Genomic DNA, 22,697 nt, shown 5'->3' with positions numbered 1-22,697 from the left:
AATCTGTTTCAGACCTCCCAGAATTCAATGGCGGTTTGGTGCCCGGTTTGGTGCCTACACACGCGCAAGTCTATATAGATGATTGAAAAACTTCCAGTGGAGAGAAATGTTTGTAGTTAGTGGAATGTAAGGACCGATATGCTAGAGAATTTGGGTCTATTCTGTTTCGCCCCCTCCCCCTTGTTTTTATGTAGTAGTAGTAGTAGTAGTAGTAGTAGTGGTAGTAGTAGTAGTAGTAGTAGTAGTAGTAGTAGTAGTAGTAGTAGTAGTAGTAGTAGTAGTAGTAGTAGTAGTAGTAGTAGTAGTAGTAGTAGTAGTAGTAGTAGTAGTAGTAGTAGTAGTAGTAGTAGTAGTAGTAGTAGTAGTAGTAGTAGTAGTAGTAGTAGTAGTAGTAGTAGTAGTAGTAGTAGTAGTAGTAGTAGTAGTAGTAGTAGTAGTAGTAGTAGTAGTAGTAGTAGTAGTAGTAGTAGAAGTAGTAGTAGTAGTAGTTGAAGTAGTAGTAGTAGTAGTAGTAGTAGTAGTAGTAGTAGTAGTAGTAGTAGTAGTAGTAGTAGTAGTAGTAGTAGTAGTAGTAGTAGTAGTAGTAGTAGTAGTAGTAGTAGTAGTAGTAGTAGTAGTAGTAGTAGTAGTAGTAGTAGTAGTAGTAGTAGTAGTAGTAGTAGTAGTAGTAGTAGTAGTAGTAGTAGTAGTAGTAGTAGTAGTAGTAGTAGTAGTAGTAGTAGTAGTAGTAGTAGTAGTAGTAGTAGTAGTAGTAGTAGTAGTAGTAGTAGTAGTAGTAGTAGTAGTAGGGATTTGGCCCTTCGATGTCGTCGGGCGGGAGGACCGTGTCCCTTTTCTTTGTCCATGGTTTCTGTTAAATTTTCCACGTATCGTTGACTAGTTCATTGCAACTCGTTTCAAAATAATGCCACAGAAAATTGAGTAGTCGACTTTTCAAACCCGCTGCATTTCCAATTTGTAAACTCTGTGGAATTCTATTCACAAGAGCTTAAGTTCTATAGAAGAAGCTTTGCTGGCAAATTTCAAGACGTGGTTTAGAAAGGTCGAATTTCAGATCGTTGTCACTACGTAACGAGCGTGTGGTGTTCCTCATGCAGACAAATTGGTCAATGTTAAAGTTGAAATGACCCGTAATAGATTTTGAAAGAAAAAGTAAATCCTGTAATTATAGATATAAAGTAAGTGGTAAGATACGACTAAAATAAAAGAGTTCTTTATAATTGTTATTGCTCGTGTTGTTGATCCATTTCAAACTCTTTTTCTTAACACTTTCGAGTACTTTTGTGTTTGTTACATTAGCAAACCAACAAACAATTCCGTATGACAGAACGGGCAATAACATAGATTTGTACAAGTTTAATTTAACTGACGGAGTTAGGCGTGGTGAGCTTCTTTTTAACATGAACAGAACTCCGAGCGCTTTGCTCCCGGACTTTTTTATTTGGATGTCCCACTTGAGATCCTCTGTTACATAAACTCCTAAATCCTTCTGTATGTGTACTTTTTCTATCAAGGTTCCGGAGAAACTGAAGTGATGCATGGAACTAGACATTCAGATATGAGAGCATTTTTCAACGTTTAAGGGAAGTTTGTGTTGTTCACTCCATTTCATCACTCTAGTAAGATCCATTTGACAGAAAAGACTGGACTTGTTAACTGACATGAATTTAGCGTCGTCGGCACAGAGGAGAGGATCAACAGCTCTGCAAGTTTCTGTTAAATCGTTGACGTAGATTACAAAGAAGAGAGATGCCAGAAGAGATCCTTGCGGAACTCCACTTGTAACATTAACACTTTCAGAAAAATGACTGTTGATTCTAACTCTTTGCGTCCTTCCGATTAAATAAGATTGCAATAATTTGATAATTTTCCCGCAGACACCAAGATTGAATAGTTTTGTTTGGAGAATACCGTGATCGACATTATCAGACGCCTTCTCATAGTCAGTATAAATTATGTCAATATTTTCTTTTGAATCAATCGATTTATAGATAGATTCTAGGTAAACTAAGAGTTGAACGACGCAAGAGCAGCTACCTGGAAAAACACTATTTTGTTTTATTTTGTAGAAAACTTGGTTTAGGGATTTACTGACTGCCCTCGAAAATCTTTTGTATACAATTGCAAGAATTTTGGACCTTTTGCTTTGTGAACACCTAAATTTTTGCATATCTTTTCAATCGTTTGTTGGGAAATGTCAAAATCTGTAAATAAAAGTAGCAACGGAGGCGAATTGTTTGGCACGAAGCTGGAAGAAAATTTGAAAATTCAAGCAAAATATTCTGAGAAAAGAGAGCATTGACGAACAAGATCATTGGCTATTTCGTTCTTAAAGGAGACAGAGCTTGGTATTGCGGTCGACATGAAGTTTCTGTAGTATTTGAAAAGTTTCTCAAAGGATCGGGATGCTGCTAAATTTGATTCAAAATCTGCTTTATCTTCTTCAATCATCGTTTCAGCAATGCCCTCTAGCATTGCTATTTTCTTTATTTTGTTTGCATTGTTCCTTCTAGCTGTTTCAAGGGCGGTTTAATCCACGGTGATAATTGAGATCAATGCATTGTCCTTTTGGGAACATTTTCAAATATTATGGGTCTAATCCAATCGTACAACTGTTCAAGCAGAACATTAATATTACTCCAACAAAATCCATGAAAAGGTAATTCAGTTATCTATTTATTCATTTCATCAAATCTAGCCTTACAGAAGCTGCAAACTATCTTTGATTTTGTTTCCCTTAGATATGAGAAGCTTAGGTTTCTGACTCTAACTTTAATTGTAACTGCATCATGATTCCATATCCAACTAATGTCCCAAAAAACTTTCTTGCAGGATATAACTTCTGTTTTTGGGTTTACTTAGACGAGATCAAGGATACCTGATACTGCAGTCGGGAAATCAATGATTTGCTGAAAGCTGTAAAACGAGTTCGGTGGGGCATAAAAACATACAAGTAAAATATCCCGAGAATTAAAACTGAGAGAACATTCTAGGACGCCTCCATCAACGCTTGTATAAAGGGGAATTTGTCTGGAGACAAAAATATTCTTGATAGCAAACAAAACACCTCCGTGTTTCGATGCGTTATTATCAGTTTTCCTTTCTGATCAAAATATTGCATAATTGGGAAGAAAGATTTTGTTATCGTGAAATGAGCAATGAATCCAAGTCTCTGTAAGCATGAAGAAGTCTACACTTCTCGAAATCACGTAGTTAGCAAATTTAATGCTTTTATCTTGATTGATTATACTACGTCTGTTTAGTACAAACGACTCGAGATATTCCTCGGACTCCTGTTTAACATTTAGTCACCATTGACAAACCTCAATTTCAGTCCCATCGTAGAAGAGTTTCTGATTGAAGATTCGAATTTTGTTGCGCAGGTATCATTCTTCGTTAATCAGTTTATACCGTTTGATCAGACATTCCTTCTCTTTGAGTTGCTCGTCCTTGGTCAGAGACTTGCTAACAAGGATCTTTGTTCCATTGTCTTGATTAAAGTACTTAATTTTAAGAGCGTTTGCAATCAATTTTCTTACCGTCCAGGAATTGTTCAAACTCACTAACAGCGATCTTCGTTTAGAACTTGATTTGGTAAATTTACCTAATCGTCTGATATTTGAAACTGTGTTTTCATTTTCTCCAAGAAAATCAATGATTCGCTGAGTCTCTAAGTTCTCTAGAAAAAATAATATAGGTCAAGATCAGGATCACTATACGGATATTATAGGATCAGGATCACTATAAGGATACTATATGTCAAGATCAGTCTGATATCTGAAAGCTATAAGACTTCGTTTTGACTGGAATGACAGAACAGTGCTGCATGTCCAATGAGTGATATAAGGAACAGAATTGTTGACGTTGTGGAGCTGTGAAAGAAGACTAACTACATATAGAAACCTACCGGTTATCTGGCAAATCCCAGGAGATATTCATTCTTGTCTTGAAAAGCAATTTCTTTGCAGTTTGGACCTCCCACTGAGCTGACTTTCTTGTCATAATTTGAGAAAAAAAACCTGTTTTCCGCTTTCTACAGGGTGTGGAATCTCAATAACTCCTTCAATACCTAATGTTAAATCAGTAGTAAATGATGATCAGTGATAAATGGTTGGATCCCCATGGCTACCCTCGAATTCAGTTTATCTTAAACTCACTATTTAATAGTGGCAGATAGTAGCTTATTGCTAGTTATTCGAAATTAAAAAATGAGACTGTCTAGAGAGTATCATTAGGAGCGCCAGGCACTCCAGTCAGTCAAAAGGACCTGTCATCATAAATACCCGGGTATGCTCAACGATTCAAAAAGAAGAATTCAACAAGAGAAAAGGAACGCAACGATAACAACGACAGGTTGAGTGACAGGAGAAAAACCAAAAAAAGCTGCGCTACGGACATCAGCTGAAAAAACATTTTCAGAAAAACATTGCATTTTTAAAATCTCGTCAAGTGTGGTTTTGTCGTTAACAGTACAAAAAACACAAGCAAAATTAGCTATTTGGATTGCAAGGGAGATTATCTGTTTCTTCAAAAAACCGCCAGCTCAATAATCATTATTCATAAAAAAAAAGAGATTTACATAGATCTTTCAATAGTTCCTCTGTAGACGGTCCCGCTGACCCTTGAACTTCGAACGCTGAAGACTGAAATAAAAAAATTTTACAATAAGACCTTTATATTTGTCACTCTATTTCTCCTCGGATTCAGCTGCATCAATTTCCGGGTTACCAACCAATCCAGCACACAAAGAATTCACACAAGTTACATCCCACAAATGTTGTTTGCCGTGTTTCCATGGTACAACAGTCAAACTATCAGGTCTTTTGTTGTCGGTTCTGTAGAGATGAGCTGGTTATAAGACATAGGGAACACGGACAGAGGCTGGAATTGGTTTAAACAGGTGGTTCAAGTAAGCCTAACGTGAGAATCTCCCTGCAGACTTTACACAGGAAAGCCATGCAAACCCAAAGCTTCCACTTTTTTTACCACAAACACATGAGTGAGTCCCGCAAATTTTTCTAACCAAAAATTCTCAACTGTTGAATTGACAACTTAATATTAACGTTTTTGCAATGTATTTTATTTAGCCACTCTGACGCAAATTTATCTTGATAGGTGTTTAACCGTTTCAATCCGTCCTCAGCTATCTTAAGCAACAAATTGGTAAGAAACTTTTGATACATAACCTAAAACCAATTCTTCTGATGTTCGTTGTCTGGTGCTTCAAGGGTTCTTGTTGCTGCATAACACTCTTCCAGGCCACGTTTGCACTCTCCGTCTTCGAACGTCTCTTCTAAGTGCTACTCCAGTGCTTCACGGGGATCTACTGCTGCAACTAAAAAAGCAGGAAGAGCAAATAGTTCCGCGGAAACACCTTAAACACTCTGTGAGGAAGGAAGAACTGACTGAGTGAACAGAGTATCCGTGAAACACACATTTGTTGCTTTGCTTGGAGCTTTTTTCAAAATATAATTGTACTGTTTACGAAGGTCTTTTTCAGCAAAGGATGTATTTGTTCTCAAAAAATACAACAATTTGGGCTTGCTAAACAGTTTTGCAGAAGATAAAACTATAATATGCGTTAAAGTGTTTGATACTCTAACAAGGTCTTCGATTTTAGTAGACAAAAGGTCGCGCTTATCTGCATCTCCAAGCGGGACACCTAAAATAACCAGCTGGTTATTAGCCGTCACTTTTATACAATAACAGACTTTTTGAAATTGTTGCAGAAATGTGTTTTGCTGCGTTACAGTAGAATTTACCAAAACAGACCTTTTATTTTGCAACATTTAGACTCTTATCAAGATCTTTTCCAGAGCTCATAACCCGCGAAAGATCTTTCAACAGAATTTTGTAATCGTTGGCTAAATTTCCATCATCTAAGTACCATTCATGAATTTTTGACTGCATTTCATTCACAAGTACTTGAATTGTCTCTGCAAAAAGGGGAGGGGCTTCAGGATCCCCCTGCTGCGTCCCCTCTTCAGATGAGATGATTGTATCACCGTAAATCAGGAAACTAGGCTTGCTGCTATTCTAAGCAAATTGTGTTCATAAACTAGATTCGCAATATGGCTGCTTCCTTCATCTCTAAATTAAGTTTGAAAACAGACCTTGTACCAGTGGTCGAGGAGCTTAGATATATATCGAGTGAAATTTGCAAAGACAAAATTCGGGATGATCAGATCCTTTGTCGATATGGATGCAAAGATGATGGGAATTTTTTTTTCAAATCTGTTTCAGACCTCCCAGAATTCAATGGCGGTTTGGTGCCTACACACGCGCAAGTCTATATTGATGATTGAAAAACTTCCAGTGGAGAAAAATATTTGTAGTTAGTGGAATGTTAGGACCGATATGCTAGAGAATTTGGGTCTATTCTGTTTCGCCCCCCTCCCCCGTAATTTTATGTCCCCCAGTTACAAATTATATGTTGTTATATAGCACGCTACTATTTATGAAAATAGCACGTGCGCCTGGGGGTCATAACAAGTTTGTGCTCACTAAGCTGGGAGGGGGGGGGGGGCGAAAGAGAAGAAAAGATCTGGCCATGACAACTCAATATGGAACCACCGATTTCCGTGGAGAATTGACTACAGATTCACACAGTGCCCGATTCAGAAACTACAAAAATTTTTATCAGATTTTCAGGAATTTATGTTTTCTCAAATTGTAAGTGAGAGGATAGACTTCCCTGCGACGACGTACAGGCTGATAGACTAGTAGTAAAAAAAATAATATAGGTCAAGATCAGGATCACTATACGGATACTATAGGATCAGGATCACTATTAGGATATTATATGTCAAGATCAGGTTGATATCTGAAAGCTATAAGACTTCGTTTTGACTGGGATGACAGAACAGTGCTGCATGTCCAATGAGTGATATAAAGAACAAAATTGTTGACGTTGTGCTGTGAAAGAAGACTAACTACATATAGAAACCTACCGGTTATCTGGTAAATATATTACCCAGGAGATATTAATTCATGTCTTGAAGGGCAATTTCTTTGCAGTTTGGACCTCCCACTGCGCTGATTTTCTTGTAGTAGTAGTAGTAGTAGTAGTAGTAGCTAAGTCTTAAGGGATATACCATGGGTTTTCACCCTTTATGTCATTAGTGAGTAAGTTTGGAATGTTGGTTACAGTTCGTGCATTGGCAGAGTATCCTCCAGGTACATAGATTGGCTTCGTTGAACTTTTCGAAGAATTTCCAAAATTGCTGTGTTATTCGTGCTTTTCTGTTTTCTTTCGTTGTTAAGTCGATATGTTTACTCAGAATGTTGTGCAGTGTTCCGTTTCGTGTCCAGAAGTTATCGTCGGTCCTTTTGAGTCTGGTTTTGGGAATGTTGAAGCTGGAGTTGGAGCCTTGTCTGGTTCGTTCGTTGGTATTACGTGATATGTAGTCTGATGTTTTTATGTCATACTTGTGGTCAGTGATTTGTGTGGTCAGTCATACTTGTCATAATTTGTGGTTTGGCATTGAGTTGAACCTTTGGTTTTTGTAAAGGTGTCAGTTATTCTAGGCGAATGCTAGCAAAATTATTACAGCGCGACCGCCCATTCAACTGAACCTTACTGAATGTCTGCGCATTCGACGTGATCTCATTGACAATCATAATTACAATAGCAGGCAAGTTCGTATTAGAAATCTCAAGGTGGAGCATAAAGTTGGAGACAACTGGGTTGTCTTTGAAAACGCACAAAAAGAGAATACTGGTATCAACTGGTGACTATACACACTCGAAATGCTTTCGTTCAATGTAAGGAGTCTGATGAAATTTGAGCGTCGCCTGAAGTTCTCAGACTGCTTGTCAACGCGAAGCTATGACATTTTATGCCTCACTGAAACATGGCTGACTCCTGATGTTCAAAACTATTCGCTCTTCCTACCTGCATACACGATCTACCGAAATGACAGAATACCATGCGAACACGAAACGAAACACGGTGGCGTACTTATAGCAATCAGATCGACTATTATGCACGAACAAATTTTGATTGACCTACATCTTGAGGATTTTGTGGTGATTAGTGTACAAACAAAACCACAGCCGACTCTCATATGCTGTTTGTACAGCCCCCCATCAGACAGCGACTACACCTGGTCGCCGCAACAGTTAGAAATTCTGCTCTCCAAAATATCAAATCATGCTAAAAGAATAGGCTACCAAGGCGTGTTCATTTGTGGAGACATCAACTTCTCCAAAACAGACTGGAACAACATGAGCTCCAATTCAGAGTGTGAAAACGCTGTTCTGGATGCTCTTTCGGAATACAATTTCCTGAACTACTCAAATCTTCAGTTAGACGCCATTCTGGCCAACAACCCTGACCAGATTGTCAAAACTGATCTTGACACCGATCTTTACAACTGTTACGCACTAAACGGCAAGCCATGTGCTGATCATCTACCGGTCAGTGTTACAGTAAACGCATTCCATAGCGAACTATACATTCCTCATCAAGTCAAATATGCCTTTAAGAAAGCGGATTGGGACGAATTGAATAAGGCTATAGTAGACAGTCCTTTCAACCCTTACTGTTTCAGTAATCTCGATTTCCTTGTCAAAAAATGGTACGAATGGATCTTCAGCCTCATCGATCATTTCATTCCGAAAGTTACAAGACACAGGTCAACGCTTCCACCTTGGGTATCCAGCCGTACCTCACACCTGATGAAGAAGTTAGCTACAAAAAAGAAGCAATGGGTCTCTCCGGTCTTGTCAAAACTCCTGAAGTTGAAGAAAATGGAGCGTCAAATAAAAGAAGCCACAAATGAAGATTTGAAAATGTTTGAAACCGAAATCTTTCAAAGTCGACAGTTCAGCAACATCCAGAAGTACCTACGTTGTGTTCGCAAGTCACCAAACGTTCCTCCTGTCGTCACTCTGTCCACTCAAAAAGCCGAAACTGACCAAGAAAAGGCCAAATTATTCAATCAGTTTTTCCAAAGTGTTTTCAACCAGAAGCAACATCACTGCATAACTTTTGAGAACAGAGGCCTCAATAGTCTCCTTTTCTCCGAAACAGAAATCCAGCACATATTGGAACACTTAACTCTGAACAAGTCTACGGGACCTGACAACATCGGAAACATTGTTTTAAAAAAGTGCGCCTTCTCACTCACCAAGTCACTCCTCCTCCTATTCCAAACAATCTCGAATAAAGGAATCTTCCCCAGATACTGGAAAATCAGTCAAGTTACGCCAGTGTTCAAAGGGGGAAACAAATCAGACACTACTTGTTATCGACCGATTAGTTTACTCTGCTGTGTGTCAAAAGTCCTTGAGCGTCTCATCTTCAACACACTATACAAGTTTTGCCAACACCGCCTACACGAAAACCAATATGGATTCCGAAAAAATAGGTCAGCAGTGGTACAATTGTTGGTCTACCTTGATTCAATTTACCAAAAGTACGATGACCCCACAGTAGACAACCTGACAATTCTGTATCTCGACTTTGCTAAGGCCTTCGATAAAGTACCGCATGACTTGCTTATACTGAAACTCCAGTCCTTTGACATTGGCGGAAAGTTGTTGCAACTCATAAGCTCCTACTTGAGCGACAGGGAGCAATATGTTAAAATAAATGCGGAAACATCCACTCCAGTAAGTGTCAGCAGTGGAGTTCCACAAGGCTCCATTCTCGGACCACTGCTCTTTCTGCTGTTCATAAATGATCTACCAGCTTCAGTGTCAAATTGTGAAAGTTTTGGATATGCCGATGATTTCAAGATAATTGCACTGACTCAGAGCCAACTCACGATTGGTGCCATGACTATACAGAATTGGTGCTCCGAAAACAAAATGCAACTGAACACCTCTAAATGCAAGCTCCTCAACATAAAAGGCACTTTGACAGCAGCAATAGACAACCTTGAAATTGAACCGACGAATCTTCAGCGCGACCTAGGACTATGGATCACCTCAAATCTCACGTGGAACGATAACTGTACCACGAGAACGAAGAAGGGATTAAGTGCACTGTTCCAACTGAAACGAAACCTGTCTACAAACAGCACGCGAAACAGTAAGCTAAATTCTTACGTTGGTTACGTTGTGCCAGTCCTGACCTACTGCTCTCAAGCATGGCAGCCGAACAAGTCGAATCTTGCGAAGTTTGAAAGGGTGCAGGAAATTGCTACCAAGTGGATACTGAATGCAAGTTTTGAATACAAAGATCGACTTCTACAGCTAAAGCTGCTGCCTCTCAGCTTATGTCGAAATGCACAATCTCCTGCTTCTGATATCATTGGATAGAAACGAATACGACGTTGTTGTTGATCTACCTAGAGTCACCGAAGATAAAACTCGACAGCATACAAGAGGAGAACTGACGATCGGAACGAATCGACTCTACAAAACCGATGAAAACTTCTTCCATCGTACAAAATTATTATACAATATTATTATCAGAGTGTACACCAGCTACGGAAAATATCTCAATAAAGACACCATCTCCAAAATCTACTGGGACTACTTTCTGAGAAAATATGACAAGAGGGACAAATGCACTTGGCGAATTGTTTGCAAATGTGACCACTGCCATAACTGGAAAAAACTAGACTAAACTAAAACTACCTTTGGACTGAACTCATGTGGGTCTAACAAACCCTTGGATTTATTTATGTTTAAATCCTAAAGCCTTTACTACTACTACTACTACTACTACTACTACTACTACTACTACTACTACTACTACTACTACTACTACTACTACTACTACTACTACTACTACTACTACTACTAATCCACATTTTTAAGTCCCAATTGATTGTAAAATCTATGCAGACTTTTTGAACTTCTCATTGTTCAAGAATTATAGTATTTCTAAGTTTTTGTTTTTGTCTATATGAATTTTTATGAATATATATGAATGTCAAAGATTTTCATGTTGTTCGTGTTCGTGTCATTTTCAGTTTGTTTTGGCGGCATGGGTACAGCTGTTCGTACTAAAATTGATATTGTATTTACAAAGAATGGCGAATCTTCCGCTCTTCAACTCTTCCAATTCCCTTTTACTGCTGCTAATGGCCTGGAAAGAGGACAAGTAGCGATACGAAACAAACAGAAGCTTAATAGATATGAATTTGACATAAATCTCGAAACTGACAATCCCAATTATTCCAAAAGTCGTGCTTCAAGTTTTACGCATGCACTGAGTGACCAGCAAGTTGAGAAGTCAATGAAGCGCACCCGTTATGTTTCCAAAAAAATTGATGATAAGAATCAATTCTGTGTTGGGGTATTTAGAAACGGGAAACTATTTCTGACACCTGGTAAGTGATAAGTGTTTTTCCTAAGCACCCTGATATAAATTACATGAGAAAGTCATGAAACTATAGAAATTAAACCTCGAGCAGTACAATAAATATATTGAAGTGCGCTGTTTTAGTTACAAGTGTAGTACAGCTTGTTCCAAGTTACGATCACATTGATTATATTGACAAAGCAAGACGGCGCAAAGAGAAAGAAGCAGCCGCTGGTCAGAAGTTGGACGAGTCTTCATCTCAAGACGAATCAACTGATAAAACATCTGCACGCAAAGCTCAAGCCATTACAGTAAAATTTGGTAAAAATGAATCAGAAGAATCGAAAGCCAAACGGAAACAGACATATCCCTACTTGAAGGAAATGTGGGAGGAGGAGCCATGGTCCAATCTAACATTTCTAAATTTTTCCTCTGGTTCTGACGTTGTGTCAAAACTATTCAAACCTCCGGAAACCACAAGCAGTGGCAAAGAATTGATCAAATGCGGGTAAGTTGCACATAGTTGTCAGATTTTTCGAAATATAATCCACAAATATTCAATATAAACGAGGCAAATTGATTCAATTTTAAAATATTGTATGCCGTAGTAAGTTATCATTTTCCTAAACTAACAGATTGTTATAAAATTACATTTTGTATCCACAAATGTATATTTGGAACCTTTGCTCTTTTTGAATTTGGTACATTTTTGGTTTCAGTCGGAAAGAGTACCTCAATATTTTGCTTCCACCTGAAGTGAAGTCTAGCGAAAAGAACTGTGCAGAACCTTACGCGCCGTCATCGGTTTTGAAAGTTGAAAATTTGAAGCATATGTCTATTTTAAACAAGATCATTGCCATACTAAAGAATGCGTACGTAGTCAAGTATTCGCAGCTAATTACACTCCTCGGAAACAAAGCTGAGAAAGATAATGTCATTGGGTGCCTTAAAAAGGCTGCTGTCCTTGTGCGTGGGTGCTGGGTAATAAATAGCGAGACGCTTTATCCAGAGAAGTCAGTTAGCTCAGCTTGTGGCATCAGTGCGGAGTTGATGCAGAGAGGACGTAATTATATTTTATGGAGAATGAACAAAATTGGCTACGTTATGAGGAAAGAAATGTGCTCCCATACAAAGGTAACTAATATCTCTATTTCCTCTTATAATTACATTTTAACACAGAAGTTGTGTAACCGTCGTCACAATATTTCAAAGTAGAATAAGGCAAAGTTGCTCTCTATATGCGTATTTGGATCTACCCTGGTCAAACTGTTATAGATACTTATGCTCAGTTTCATTTGAGAATGCATCATTTTTTTGAAATGTTGGAAATTATTGTTAAATTATTAGTTATTATTAGTAAAATTTTAGGATTTGATTATAGTTGATTCTCTCAATGCGAAAAATTGCCTTTTTTCAGCTTCCTGGTGAAGAAGTTCGAGGGATACTTGAAGCCATCAGTCAACTAAACTCCGATACCGGATGGGAGTTCTTGTATCCAGTGGACACCTATTTCCTTGAGTCCAACAGGGTAAAATATATTTCATCATTTATTTGCAGTATTTAAAGTTATTTTCTCGAGAATTTTGTCGAATAGCAGAAGTGTGCTTGTTGCTTCAGGAAGAACCATATGGTCATAGAGCATAGCGAGAGCAGACTCTGAGAACGTCAAGTTTTTAACGGTTTGGTGTGTAACAAGACTATAATATAAAATTTACTGTTGGAGGTTTTTGTTCCGTCAAGTCTAGCCCACAGATTTGTTTGACGAGGAAGAAAGTATCATTAGAACATCCGGTCAGCGTATAATTTTTAATGGGAGGATGAATTCATTTTAGGAATTTAATTTTTTTTAGCGAGGTATCGGTGTTATTCATGTTTATGTCAGGTAGATTTATGCTCGATTGTCGCATGAATCTCATCTTTCTCTTTACTGGACATTTGGCTTCTTTTTTGTGTGAGATTATAATAGTAATGGCTTTTAGCGAACTGTCATTAACCATTTGTGTTTCATTGATAGTTTATATTCAAGAGTTGACCGGGTTTTGAGCTATAGAAAACGTAGCTATTTTTGACGTAATTTTGTTGTAACCCTCACTATATTTCATGGTAAGTTAATTATGGAACCAACTATCAGTAAATCATTTTTGTCTGAGAATTATCAGGGTGAGAATTGTTGGTACTTTCGTAGCTCTTTCATTTGTTTGTTGAATAGATTCAATTGCTTGCAGAGTTTACGACTCGAAGAGGAGTATTGGTTTTCTTAAGGTTTTTTTTACCGGAAGTACTATTCGTTCAGACGCTGTTTTGACCTAAAAGTGAAAGTGACTGAAATTGCCGTGTGATCTAATTTTTTCTGAGCGAGAGAAGTTATTTGATCATGCGCCGCGTTTAGTGAATGACTTTTTGACTTTGAAAAGTAGTTTTTGACTGAATGGCACATATAGATAACCGTTTTTAGCCGTTTTTTCGTCTAAGTGGCCCAGTTTTTGATTTTTATTTGATTTTTAACTCTTTACAAAAAACAAGAATGTCATTTTGTTACGGTGTTCCTTGCATTGTGTCCATATTCTTCACATTCTAGTTAGTATCATTTTAGCTTTGGGCTGGCACCTACATTTATTTTCGGTATATGGATTTTGTCAGTTGTTAAAAAATTGAATGATTTCAGCTTTTTCTTAGATTTTCGTCATTTCTCTGGTTTGCAATTGGTTTAATTCAACATAAGGCAGTACTGAGAGTCTGCTAGCAAGATTTTTCAAAAACATCCACTTATTAATGATTACTGCAACTTTCTTCCGGCCTTGGTTTTAATTTAAACGATTATTTGCCTTTGAATATTCCTCTGCTGCTTGTCTTTTCTATGACCAATTAAAATTTTGAATTAGTACGAAATCATTTTGTCTAGCGTATGTACAAGGAAGAAGTTTATGCTCTTTTTTTCTTAATTGCAGTTATTAGAAGTGTAATTGTAGTGGTTTTCTGATTCTTAACTTTGAGCATTCTTTTTTTGAAAAGATTTAACTTAGTTTCTAAGATTATTATCTGCCGTTTGCTTTCGCTATCTTTGAGATTAGAATCATGAATTAATTATTTGAGGTCAATTGATAGCCCTATCAGCTTTTTCAGCCTATCAGTATTTTGACCATGCTAATTATTTCGGACTTTTTTAACGTGACCAAACGTTTTCAATAATATAAAAGTTTGCTGCGTTTTGTTTTTCTTGGTGACAGTGGTTTAAGTCACCAAATTTTAGATCAGACCTGGGGAGGTAATGAATTAATGGTTTAATACCAATGGTAATGGCTTCCGCTGCATTTATGGTTTTGTTTGTGAAGTTCTGACGCTTCGAGTCGCTTCCGGACTTCTTCCGGCTATGTTTTTTTAATTCATCATCAGCGTACCTTAAAGGGTTTGAAAGATTTGCTCTGATTTAATTTTTTTCTTATCGGAGTCTTTCCGTTGTTTTTCAACTTTAAGTTTATTTATTTGGTTAAATTTAAATGGCCTCCGACTGTAAAAGTTTTCCAATTATTTATCCATGTAAAGTTATATGAAGAGCAGTTAGATGGAGAGTGCCCGGCTTTTCTTATTACATATTTCAGGAGGGCAAAGTATGTGGCAAAGTATATAGCCTGTCGCAAGGCGACAGGGTAAATAATTATTTGGTGATAATTGTGGAATTCTTGACAAGCGTATGTTTTTTATGTTGGAAGAGAGGCTACTTTTTCACAAGTGATTAATTTAAAACATTTTTTGAAACTTGCTCTTTTTACTAGTTGAAACATCTTTCTTTTTTTGCGGTTTAACGGTTTAATGATTGTTTCAAGATTCAAATTGAGCTGGTTAAGAAGGCATTTTTTTCAAAGAAAAAAATGATTAGATTTTTCATAATGACACTTATGAAAACTCTGTCGGAAAGCAATCGTAATTTTTCTTTAGTTAAGAACGTTCTGCATTTAATCAGATATGGCGAAGAGCTCTCTTTCTGAAGTGCATATTATTCCTTATAATAGGCATTTTTCCTTGTAAAAATTAAGCAGATGGGTGGTTGTTAGCTACTGTATATGTTACGAAAATGGTTTAATAATTCCTCTCAAAATAAGTTTGTAATTAATTGCTCTTGAAAAAGTTGCTGCAATTATAGTCTTGCTGGTCTTTAATGCTATTTTTATTCTTCCGACGTTTTGTCATCTTTTCTTGCATTTTGGCCATTTGAATTCTTGTGTGCAAAATCGGGATAAACAGGTAAAGCCCCAAGGGCAATAAGTTCTGGAGCCTTACAACTCACTGGTCTCTCAGAATATGATTTAGCGGGACCATTTAATAGAAACGAATTCATTATGTGGAGGCCGGTACTTTGAAATTGAACCCATCCCAATAAAACCTTTTATCTCATTTTGCCTGTAACCCCGCATGCTTGCCCCCACACGGGCTCATTATCGCGCCATGTCCCTCACTTAAGCTTAGGACAGCCGAACGACAGTTATTTGAGAGTAATTCGCCCGACGTTAGTCGGTTATGTTTATTTCAATAATACAAAATTTTGTGTTTTTCAGGAAAGAGTTTATTAGTGAAGAATTGAGAAGAAAACATTATTTATCAATTATTAGAACTGATATCATTTAAATTGAATTGATTTTCAACCGATATCAGAGAGGTTTTAATGTTTTATTGAAATGCAGAGCTTAATTTGAGCTTAATTAAGTTTAGCATAGAAAACATCCAGAAACATCTTGTTAAGACAGTCTTCCACTGCAAAAGCTATGAATTATTTCGCACTGTATTTTGATTTATAGGGGAAAAAACTAAGAGCAGCAGCTTAAACTAAAAACATCGTGAAATGATCTTGATTCATATGATTATAGTTTCTTGGTTACGTGACTTGAGCGTTGCTAATCATGCTCTACACTTCTATACCTATTGTTTTGTGAACACTAAGTGAGAATGAGCTAAGCGTTTATAATCTCAGGGATTTAACTGGCCATAAAGTTGCTGCAGCCATGCGTCAGCTGCCCTGATGAAGTGATATGAAATTATCACAATCAAGCATAAGGTATGGTAAAACTTTTTAATTGCTCTTTTTTACGACTCCAAAATGAGTATTGGTATTCTAGTTTTCTTTTTAGCTGAAGCAAGTTTGTTCATGACTGGAACTTTGAGTTTTTATTTTCGAGTTTTTACTTGTTTTAGGACGTTGACTTATGCTTTTGAACAAATTAGCTTAATTTCTAATGTATAGTCCCGAAAAATTCAAGGTCAGGAAATTTTTGGAGAAGTTTTGATCCCATGACAGATATATTCCCATGTCAGACAGATTTATGCTCGAATGTCTCATGAGTCTCATATTTCTCTTTACTGGTCATTTGGCTTCTTTTGTGTTTTTTGACATAATGGGAGCTATTTTTGGCATTTTTTGTCTTATAATATTAAATAATTATGGCTACCAGCGAACTGTCACTAATCATTTGTGTTTTTATTGATATTTTATATCCGGGAGTTGACAGGGTTTTGAGGTATAGAAAACGTAGCTATTTTTGATCTAATTTAATTGTAACCCTCACTATATTTTTTGATTAGTTTATCAACCGACGATCAGTAAATCATTTTTGTCTGAGAATTATCAGGCTGAGAATTGTTGGTGTTTTTGTCGCCCAAACCTATCTATACCCCTACCTACCCCACGACAGCCATCCCGCAGCGTAGGTTCGAATCGTTTCCGGTATTCGACGGGCTATGTGTTTTATGCAAATTGTATTACTTGATCCAATTTTCTCATTCAAAAAACCAGCTGAACTAAATTGGCTGCTGTTTACTGCTAAAATTCAACTGAAAAATGCACCGAAATTGGTGTGACTTTTCACCTGAAGTCATAATAGTGGTATATAATAACATCTAATAACGATAGGTAAGAGCTCGCACTAGTCGTTCGCGAGCAAATATTCCGACGTTAATTGTTTGTTTTGTTTGTGTAAATTTTTTGCTGGGCCTTTTTGTTTTAGAATGTTTCTTAGCTAGCTTAAGTGATTTGATTTTTTTGTCAAAAATAACGGAAAAAACTGCGGCATGAAGACAATAAGTTGATTAGCTCTGCGCTTAGATATTTAAGTTCTTTACAAAGAGCACAGTTCAGCGAAACTGCTGAAATTAGTGGTGTGAAGGGCAATAATTTTGCAAAATTTGGTACCCCCACCTCTAGCTTTGCCGCTGCCCGCTGAGTCTAGCCTGTTTGTCTTAAGCTAACTATCCACCTGTCGTGCCACATCAATTTGTCCGATGGTAAGCGGTTATGTTTTCAACTGCAATTTTGAAATGGTACTCTTGAACGGAAATATCAAATGTGAAATCAATTTTTATAATTGGGTTAAATGACTGACATTTTGGGTGAAATTGCATGCAATGAATTTTACTTTTTTTTTGAAAAATTCTTCCAATAGAGAAGTCAGATTCAGCTTAACTCATCGTAACTCTAAAGAATTGATTTCGCTAGTTCTCGTACAAACAAGTTATTGCACAAGGACAAGCACGGACAGATAACGAAACCAAAAAAAGTCTACAAACTGACCCAAAACTCTAACGCTCAATGAAAATCTCCTTGTTGCAGTAATGAAGAAATGCGAAAGCATACGCTTTTGAATGCTTCAGGCCTTGAAAGAAGAGTACAACAATTTCTGGTTTGATACTGGCAAAGCATTGTGCGCTGAGTTGGGACTTAACTTCAAACCTGACCATTCTCCTCGGAGACACGGTGGTCGGACTAGAAATGTATCTACAGACTCAAGTGGCACTGGATCTCCTTCTCCTGGCTCGGAGAAACGACGGAGGCGTAGGAGCTCATCGCGCAACTCAATAAGCGCACGCGATGAAAATACCTTGCTTAATAAATGTTAGTTCTGAAACCGGTATATTTTTTAACACTGGAGTTTGTATGTCTTTTATCTTCATAGTTAATCAACAAGTTCATCAACAAGAAACCATTTCGTTGAAACAGAAGATGTCTAGTTGACTAAACTTAATTCTCGCGTTTAAAATAGACGAAAACTTAAAACAATTGACCTAAATCTAAGAATTGGGGTGCATGACATGTATTACCGTGGTTGAAGGTAGTTGTCCTATATATTAATTGCGTGAGGTCTAAAGTGGGGCAAATTTTTTTGCATGTTTAAGGGGCCTCTCGAAGCGCTTGTTTAAGAGCCGCATTGAGCAGCATGGTTAAGCGAACATATCTAGAGAGGTCAATGGCCTAAGAGGCTCAAAGTAGATGGGTGAGAACCGAACCTCGGACAAAAGACTGTTAGTCAGGTTTAGTTACCACGAGGCTAAGAGGGCTTGAAAGTCTGCTCGTCCAGAGGGAGGATTTACTGTCCTGGGTCCTACATGTTTTTTAAATGCTCACGAATTAAGTTTGAAATTGTTATTGTAAACGTGTTTTTCTGCAAAGTTTTAGCTTTACAGATTCTTCGCTATTCTAGAGTATTCTTAGCTCTCAATTAAGGTTTTCACGCTTTACTTTTTGATTTTTGTGTGATCTCAAATGCTCTCATTCTGAAATATTTTTTTCTACGATAAAAGCGATTGTGAGAAACGGTGGTATGTAGTCGTTATAGCGCAGTTGTTTAGATGGAGGACTGCTATTCTGAGGGTCGAAGGTTCGAACCCGTGTCGGTACCCTCCATTTTGTTAACATGAAAATTTCTAATCAACACCATGCTGCCTGTTGTTCGAGAGCACTTCTTGCGACGCTGAGTTGGTTTATGTTCCTCTGTGTGTTTGGGGGACGAAAATGCTGATGCTATTTATAAAACGCGTTAGCTTTGAAATGGAACAAAATTTTTGCAAGCTTAAGGGGCCTCTCGAAGCGCGTGTTTAAGAGCCGCATTGGGCAGCATGGTTAAGCGAACATATCGAGAATTCAATTACCTAAACGGTTCAAAGTAGATGGATGAGAACCAAACCTGAGACAAGAGACTTAATCAGTTGCAGTTACGACGAAGCTAAGCGACGCGAGTTGGCTCTTGTTCCCGTGTGTGTGTGTGTGTGTGTGTGTGTTTGGGGATGAAAATGGCGATTCTTTTCTCTTGTAGCAATCCTTCTTTCCATTGGCTTGGTCTTTTCTTTGTTTTTTGTTTTTCAAATCTTTGAACGATGGTTTTCGTAAAACACTGAGATTTTACAGTTAGCATTGTTGCCCCTAAACGAATTTTAGAGCAATCTTTTTTACTCTTTCTTTCTTTCTCTCTCTCTCTCTCTCTCTCTGTTTTTTTCTCTCGCTCTGTGTTTCGTCTTCTTTTTTCTCTTTCCTCCGTTCCGTTTCTCTCTCTATCTCCTCTTTCCTTTCCGTTTCTCTCTCTTTCTGTCTCTCCCTTTGTTTACTTCTCTATTTTTCTCTTCTCAATTTTAATGATCAAGAAAAGCGGTTGTGCAAATAGTCACCCCAGGAAACGGGTTTGCGAAAACAGAATACACCAAGAGCTTCAAAAAGACAATCGGAAAAATAAAACAGTTTTGTTTGTCCTACATAGGATAACCACAGGTTGACTTTTATTTTATAGTTGTTGACTTCGGTTCTTTCACCATTATCAATAAAATCGCTATAAAACTAAGTTTAGACAATACGACTAAAACTGCTCAAAACATAGTTCCATAGCGATTTTAAGGATATTGGTAAAAGAACCGCAATCAACAGCTATAAAATAAAGCCAACCTGTGGTTATCCTATGGAGGACAGAGAAAACTGTTTTGTTTTTCCAATTCAGTCTGTTTGAAGCTCTTGGTGTATTTTGTTTTGGCCTCCCGCTTCTTTGGGTGACTATTTGCTCAACTCGTTTTCTTGATCATTACATTTGAGAATAGAAATAGAGAAGTAAACAAAGGGAGAGAGAAAGAGAAAAATGGAAAGAAGGAAAGCGGAGATATTTATATATGTATTAGAGAGAGAGAGAAACGGAACGGAGGAAAGAGAAGAGAGAGGACGAAACACACACAGAACAAGAGAAAAGGAGAGAGAGAAACGGAACCGAGGAAAGAAAAGAGAGGACGAAACACAGAGCGAGAGAGAAACAGAGAGAGAGAGAGAGAGAGAGAGAGAGAGAGAGAAAGAAACAAAGGCAGAGAGAGAAAGAAAGAACAAGTTTGAAAAATGATTGCTCTAAAATTTGTTTAGGGGCAACAATACTAACGAATCTTCCTTTATTATGTTAAACATCAGTCGCAATTAAGCACAATCGTTAACATTGCTCCTTTTGTAACATGTTTTAGGTGTCCTTGATCATCCAACCTAGCGCATAAAATGCGTTTGGAGACGCGCTTTGCCATCATATTTGAGCTCCTATTATGCACATTTTTTGCGCTTATCAAGCATGCGGTATAGCAAAAACAAGCTAGTCACAAACGCCATTGCCCAGAAATTTGATGTAGAAAGAGCAAAGGACAAGTGCAATACTCATAGTTAGCGTAAGTGGTGAGACTTATGGCTGTTAAGCGAGGGGTATGAGTTAGAGCTTGAGTCCTGAGAAACAGAAACCTTAACTTCTTTTAAAACTCTTATTCGTGTAAATGATTTTCTTACGGTTTTGCGGGCCTGCTTGTTTATTAGTGGTTTCGTTCGATTGTGTAAAAGGTGAGATATTAAAAAGTTAATTTATAACGACCCGGAGATTGACACAAACATCCACTCCATTTCGAGGGACACCCTTGTTTTATTCCTTAGGAATGCAGTTCAGTGCTCATTTATCTGTAATTTGTATGAAATTTGTATGTTTTGTATGAAATTTGTATGTACAGTATTTAAACTGAGGTTTTTTTGCAACGAAAGATTCGTTTAAACAAATGCGCACTTAGACAATCTTGTCTAATTTCAACAAAAAGCTCAAAGCAATTGACAAGCAAAAGTATGAAAAGTATTTTGTAATTGCTTACATGACAATTTACCATTTTTATCCAATTACCTTTTGCCCAATTCCATTTTACCCAATGCCATTTTACCCAATTTCATTTTACCCAATTTCATTTTACGCCTTGCCATTATGCCCAGTTCCATTTTACCCAATTCAATTTTACCCTATGCCATTTTGCCCAATTCCATTTTACCTAATGCACTTTGATATTCTCGTTCAATAATTCAATTATAAATAAGCAGTCGCGATTACAAGGATGTTATAACATCTTAAGGGGATTATATAATCCCATGTTCGATTGTGATAGTCAGATCAAGTCGGACGGAGTACTGAGACATGGCCATCATTCTAAATAGTATTTTAAGTAAATTTAAATTGATTCCTATTATTGCCATGTTTGGCTTAAATTTATTATTGGCGTCCAGTCCAGCTGCGGTTTATCAAATTGGAAGCACTATACCAACCAAAATCGAAGCTTAGATAATTTCAAACAAATGTCTAATATTGAGCCTTGACAAGTGGACTAGATTTAATCGATCTCAAAGGACGCCTGTAGCAATTATGTGTCATGTTTTGAATGATTTTTCATTCACTTTTAAATTTTGCGTATTCTAATTTAATTTCTTTGAGAATTTGAGCTGAATTAAAATGCGCGCCAATTAGCGGCATCTAACTACAATTAGAGTTAAACGAAAATATGCCCCTAAAGTGTCCATTTTATTTCTTAATTTGAATATCAAGGACTTGGAAATGAGTTCTAATAAATTTTATCTATCTACGATGGTACCATAGTAACTAACGTCCACTGAATCTTAAATACTTTTTTTAAATTCATGTTTCTCCTTCAATATCGTTTTGGAAACTTATTCATGCTTTTTTTAGAAGAAAGAATAGGTTACTATTGAGCCTGAGCTAATTATCAGTTATTTCAGTGGGTGGAGGTGACGCGTATAGACGAACACACTCCAGTCCCAGTGAGTCCTCTGCACTTGGGGAGAAATTTCTCTCCGAAGACGAAATGAAAGCTCTGCAAAATAGAATGTCCAATTTTCTGCTCGTCAAAGTGTCCGACTTCCGAGCTGTCGTTGCTCATATAACCGGTCGAAGTTTGTTGCCTTCGGATTACAGCAGAGCAGCTAGAGATATGGACTTATTCGAAGTTCCCATCAAAACTGAACTGTCCAGAAGCAGTGTTACAATGGCTTATTGTGTCCGACCAGTTGAGTTCTCAGACGATGAACGACTTTTTCTTGCTCGATGTGCGGCGGTGTTTTCATCCAAAGGATTCATTACTAAACAATCTGTGCCGAAGTTGATTGAAAATATAAATGTTGATAAAACGACGGTTGAGAAAGTTTTGAAGCAGCTGTGCTGGCTGAAAGACAAAAAATGGGTGCCAAGGTTCCTGGGTGTTGATCTAGGTTCAAGTATGTCTGATGTGTGACGATAGGGGCGACATTGCCCACTCTGACTTTTTGTTTTGATTGGTGCTGTTTTTTGACTCGCAAAATGTATGTTTACGAATTAAATTATTCTCCCTTAATAGTTTT

At 37.4% G+C, this 22,697-nt stretch overlaps 3 protein-coding genes across 4 annotated transcripts in view; all 3 read left to right on the top strand.

Annotated features, from left to right (window-relative positions):
• Positions 1 to 22,697, top strand: part of LOC142334721 (peroxisomal biogenesis factor 3-like) — a 308,737-nt gene that overhangs the window by 227,825 nt on the left and 58,215 nt on the right. The gene's annotated exons all lie outside the window — the stretch shown is intronic.
• The window catches only part of LOC142334718 (uncharacterized), a 279,385-nt gene that overhangs the window by 227,831 nt on the left and 28,857 nt on the right, over positions 1 to 22,697 (top strand). The window lies entirely within an intron of this gene.
• On the top strand, positions 10,930 to 22,690 carry LOC142335472 (DNA-directed RNA polymerase III subunit RPC5-like). The gene is made up of 6 exons (XM_075383986.1): positions 10,930 to 11,285; positions 11,402 to 11,765; positions 11,977 to 12,391; positions 12,675 to 12,785; positions 17,897 to 18,137; positions 22,080 to 22,690. Exons 1-6 carry the CDS (start codon positions 10,940 to 10,942, stop codon positions 22,589 to 22,591), a joined length of 1,989 nt encoding a protein of 662 aa, XP_075240101.1. The 5' UTR covers positions 10,930 to 10,939; the 3' UTR covers positions 22,592 to 22,690.

The sequence above is a fragment of the Convolutriloba macropyga genome, chromosome 2 (assembly GCF_964194025.1).
Source record: "Convolutriloba macropyga chromosome 2, txConMacr16.3, whole genome shotgun sequence".
NCBI classification, from domain to species: Eukaryota; Metazoa; Xenacoelomorpha; order Acoela; family Convolutidae; genus Convolutriloba; species Convolutriloba macropyga.
This window is presented reverse-complemented; position numbering and strand designations above follow the sequence as displayed.

Excerpts from the sequence above, each read along its gene's own strand:
- LOC142335472 (XM_075383986.1), top strand. The coding sequence starts at position 10,940 with ATGGGTACAGCTGTTCGTACTAAAATTGATATTGTATTTACAAAGAAT. Across the intron at positions 11,286-11,401 it reads GAAACTATTTCTGACACCTG|TTACAAGTGTAGTACAGCTT; the intron begins GTAAGTGATAAG and ends GCGCTGTTTTAG. Across the intron at positions 18,138-22,079 it reads AAATACCTTGCTTAATAAAT|TGGGTGGAGGTGACGCGTAT; the intron begins GTTAGTTCTGAA and ends CAGTTATTTCAG.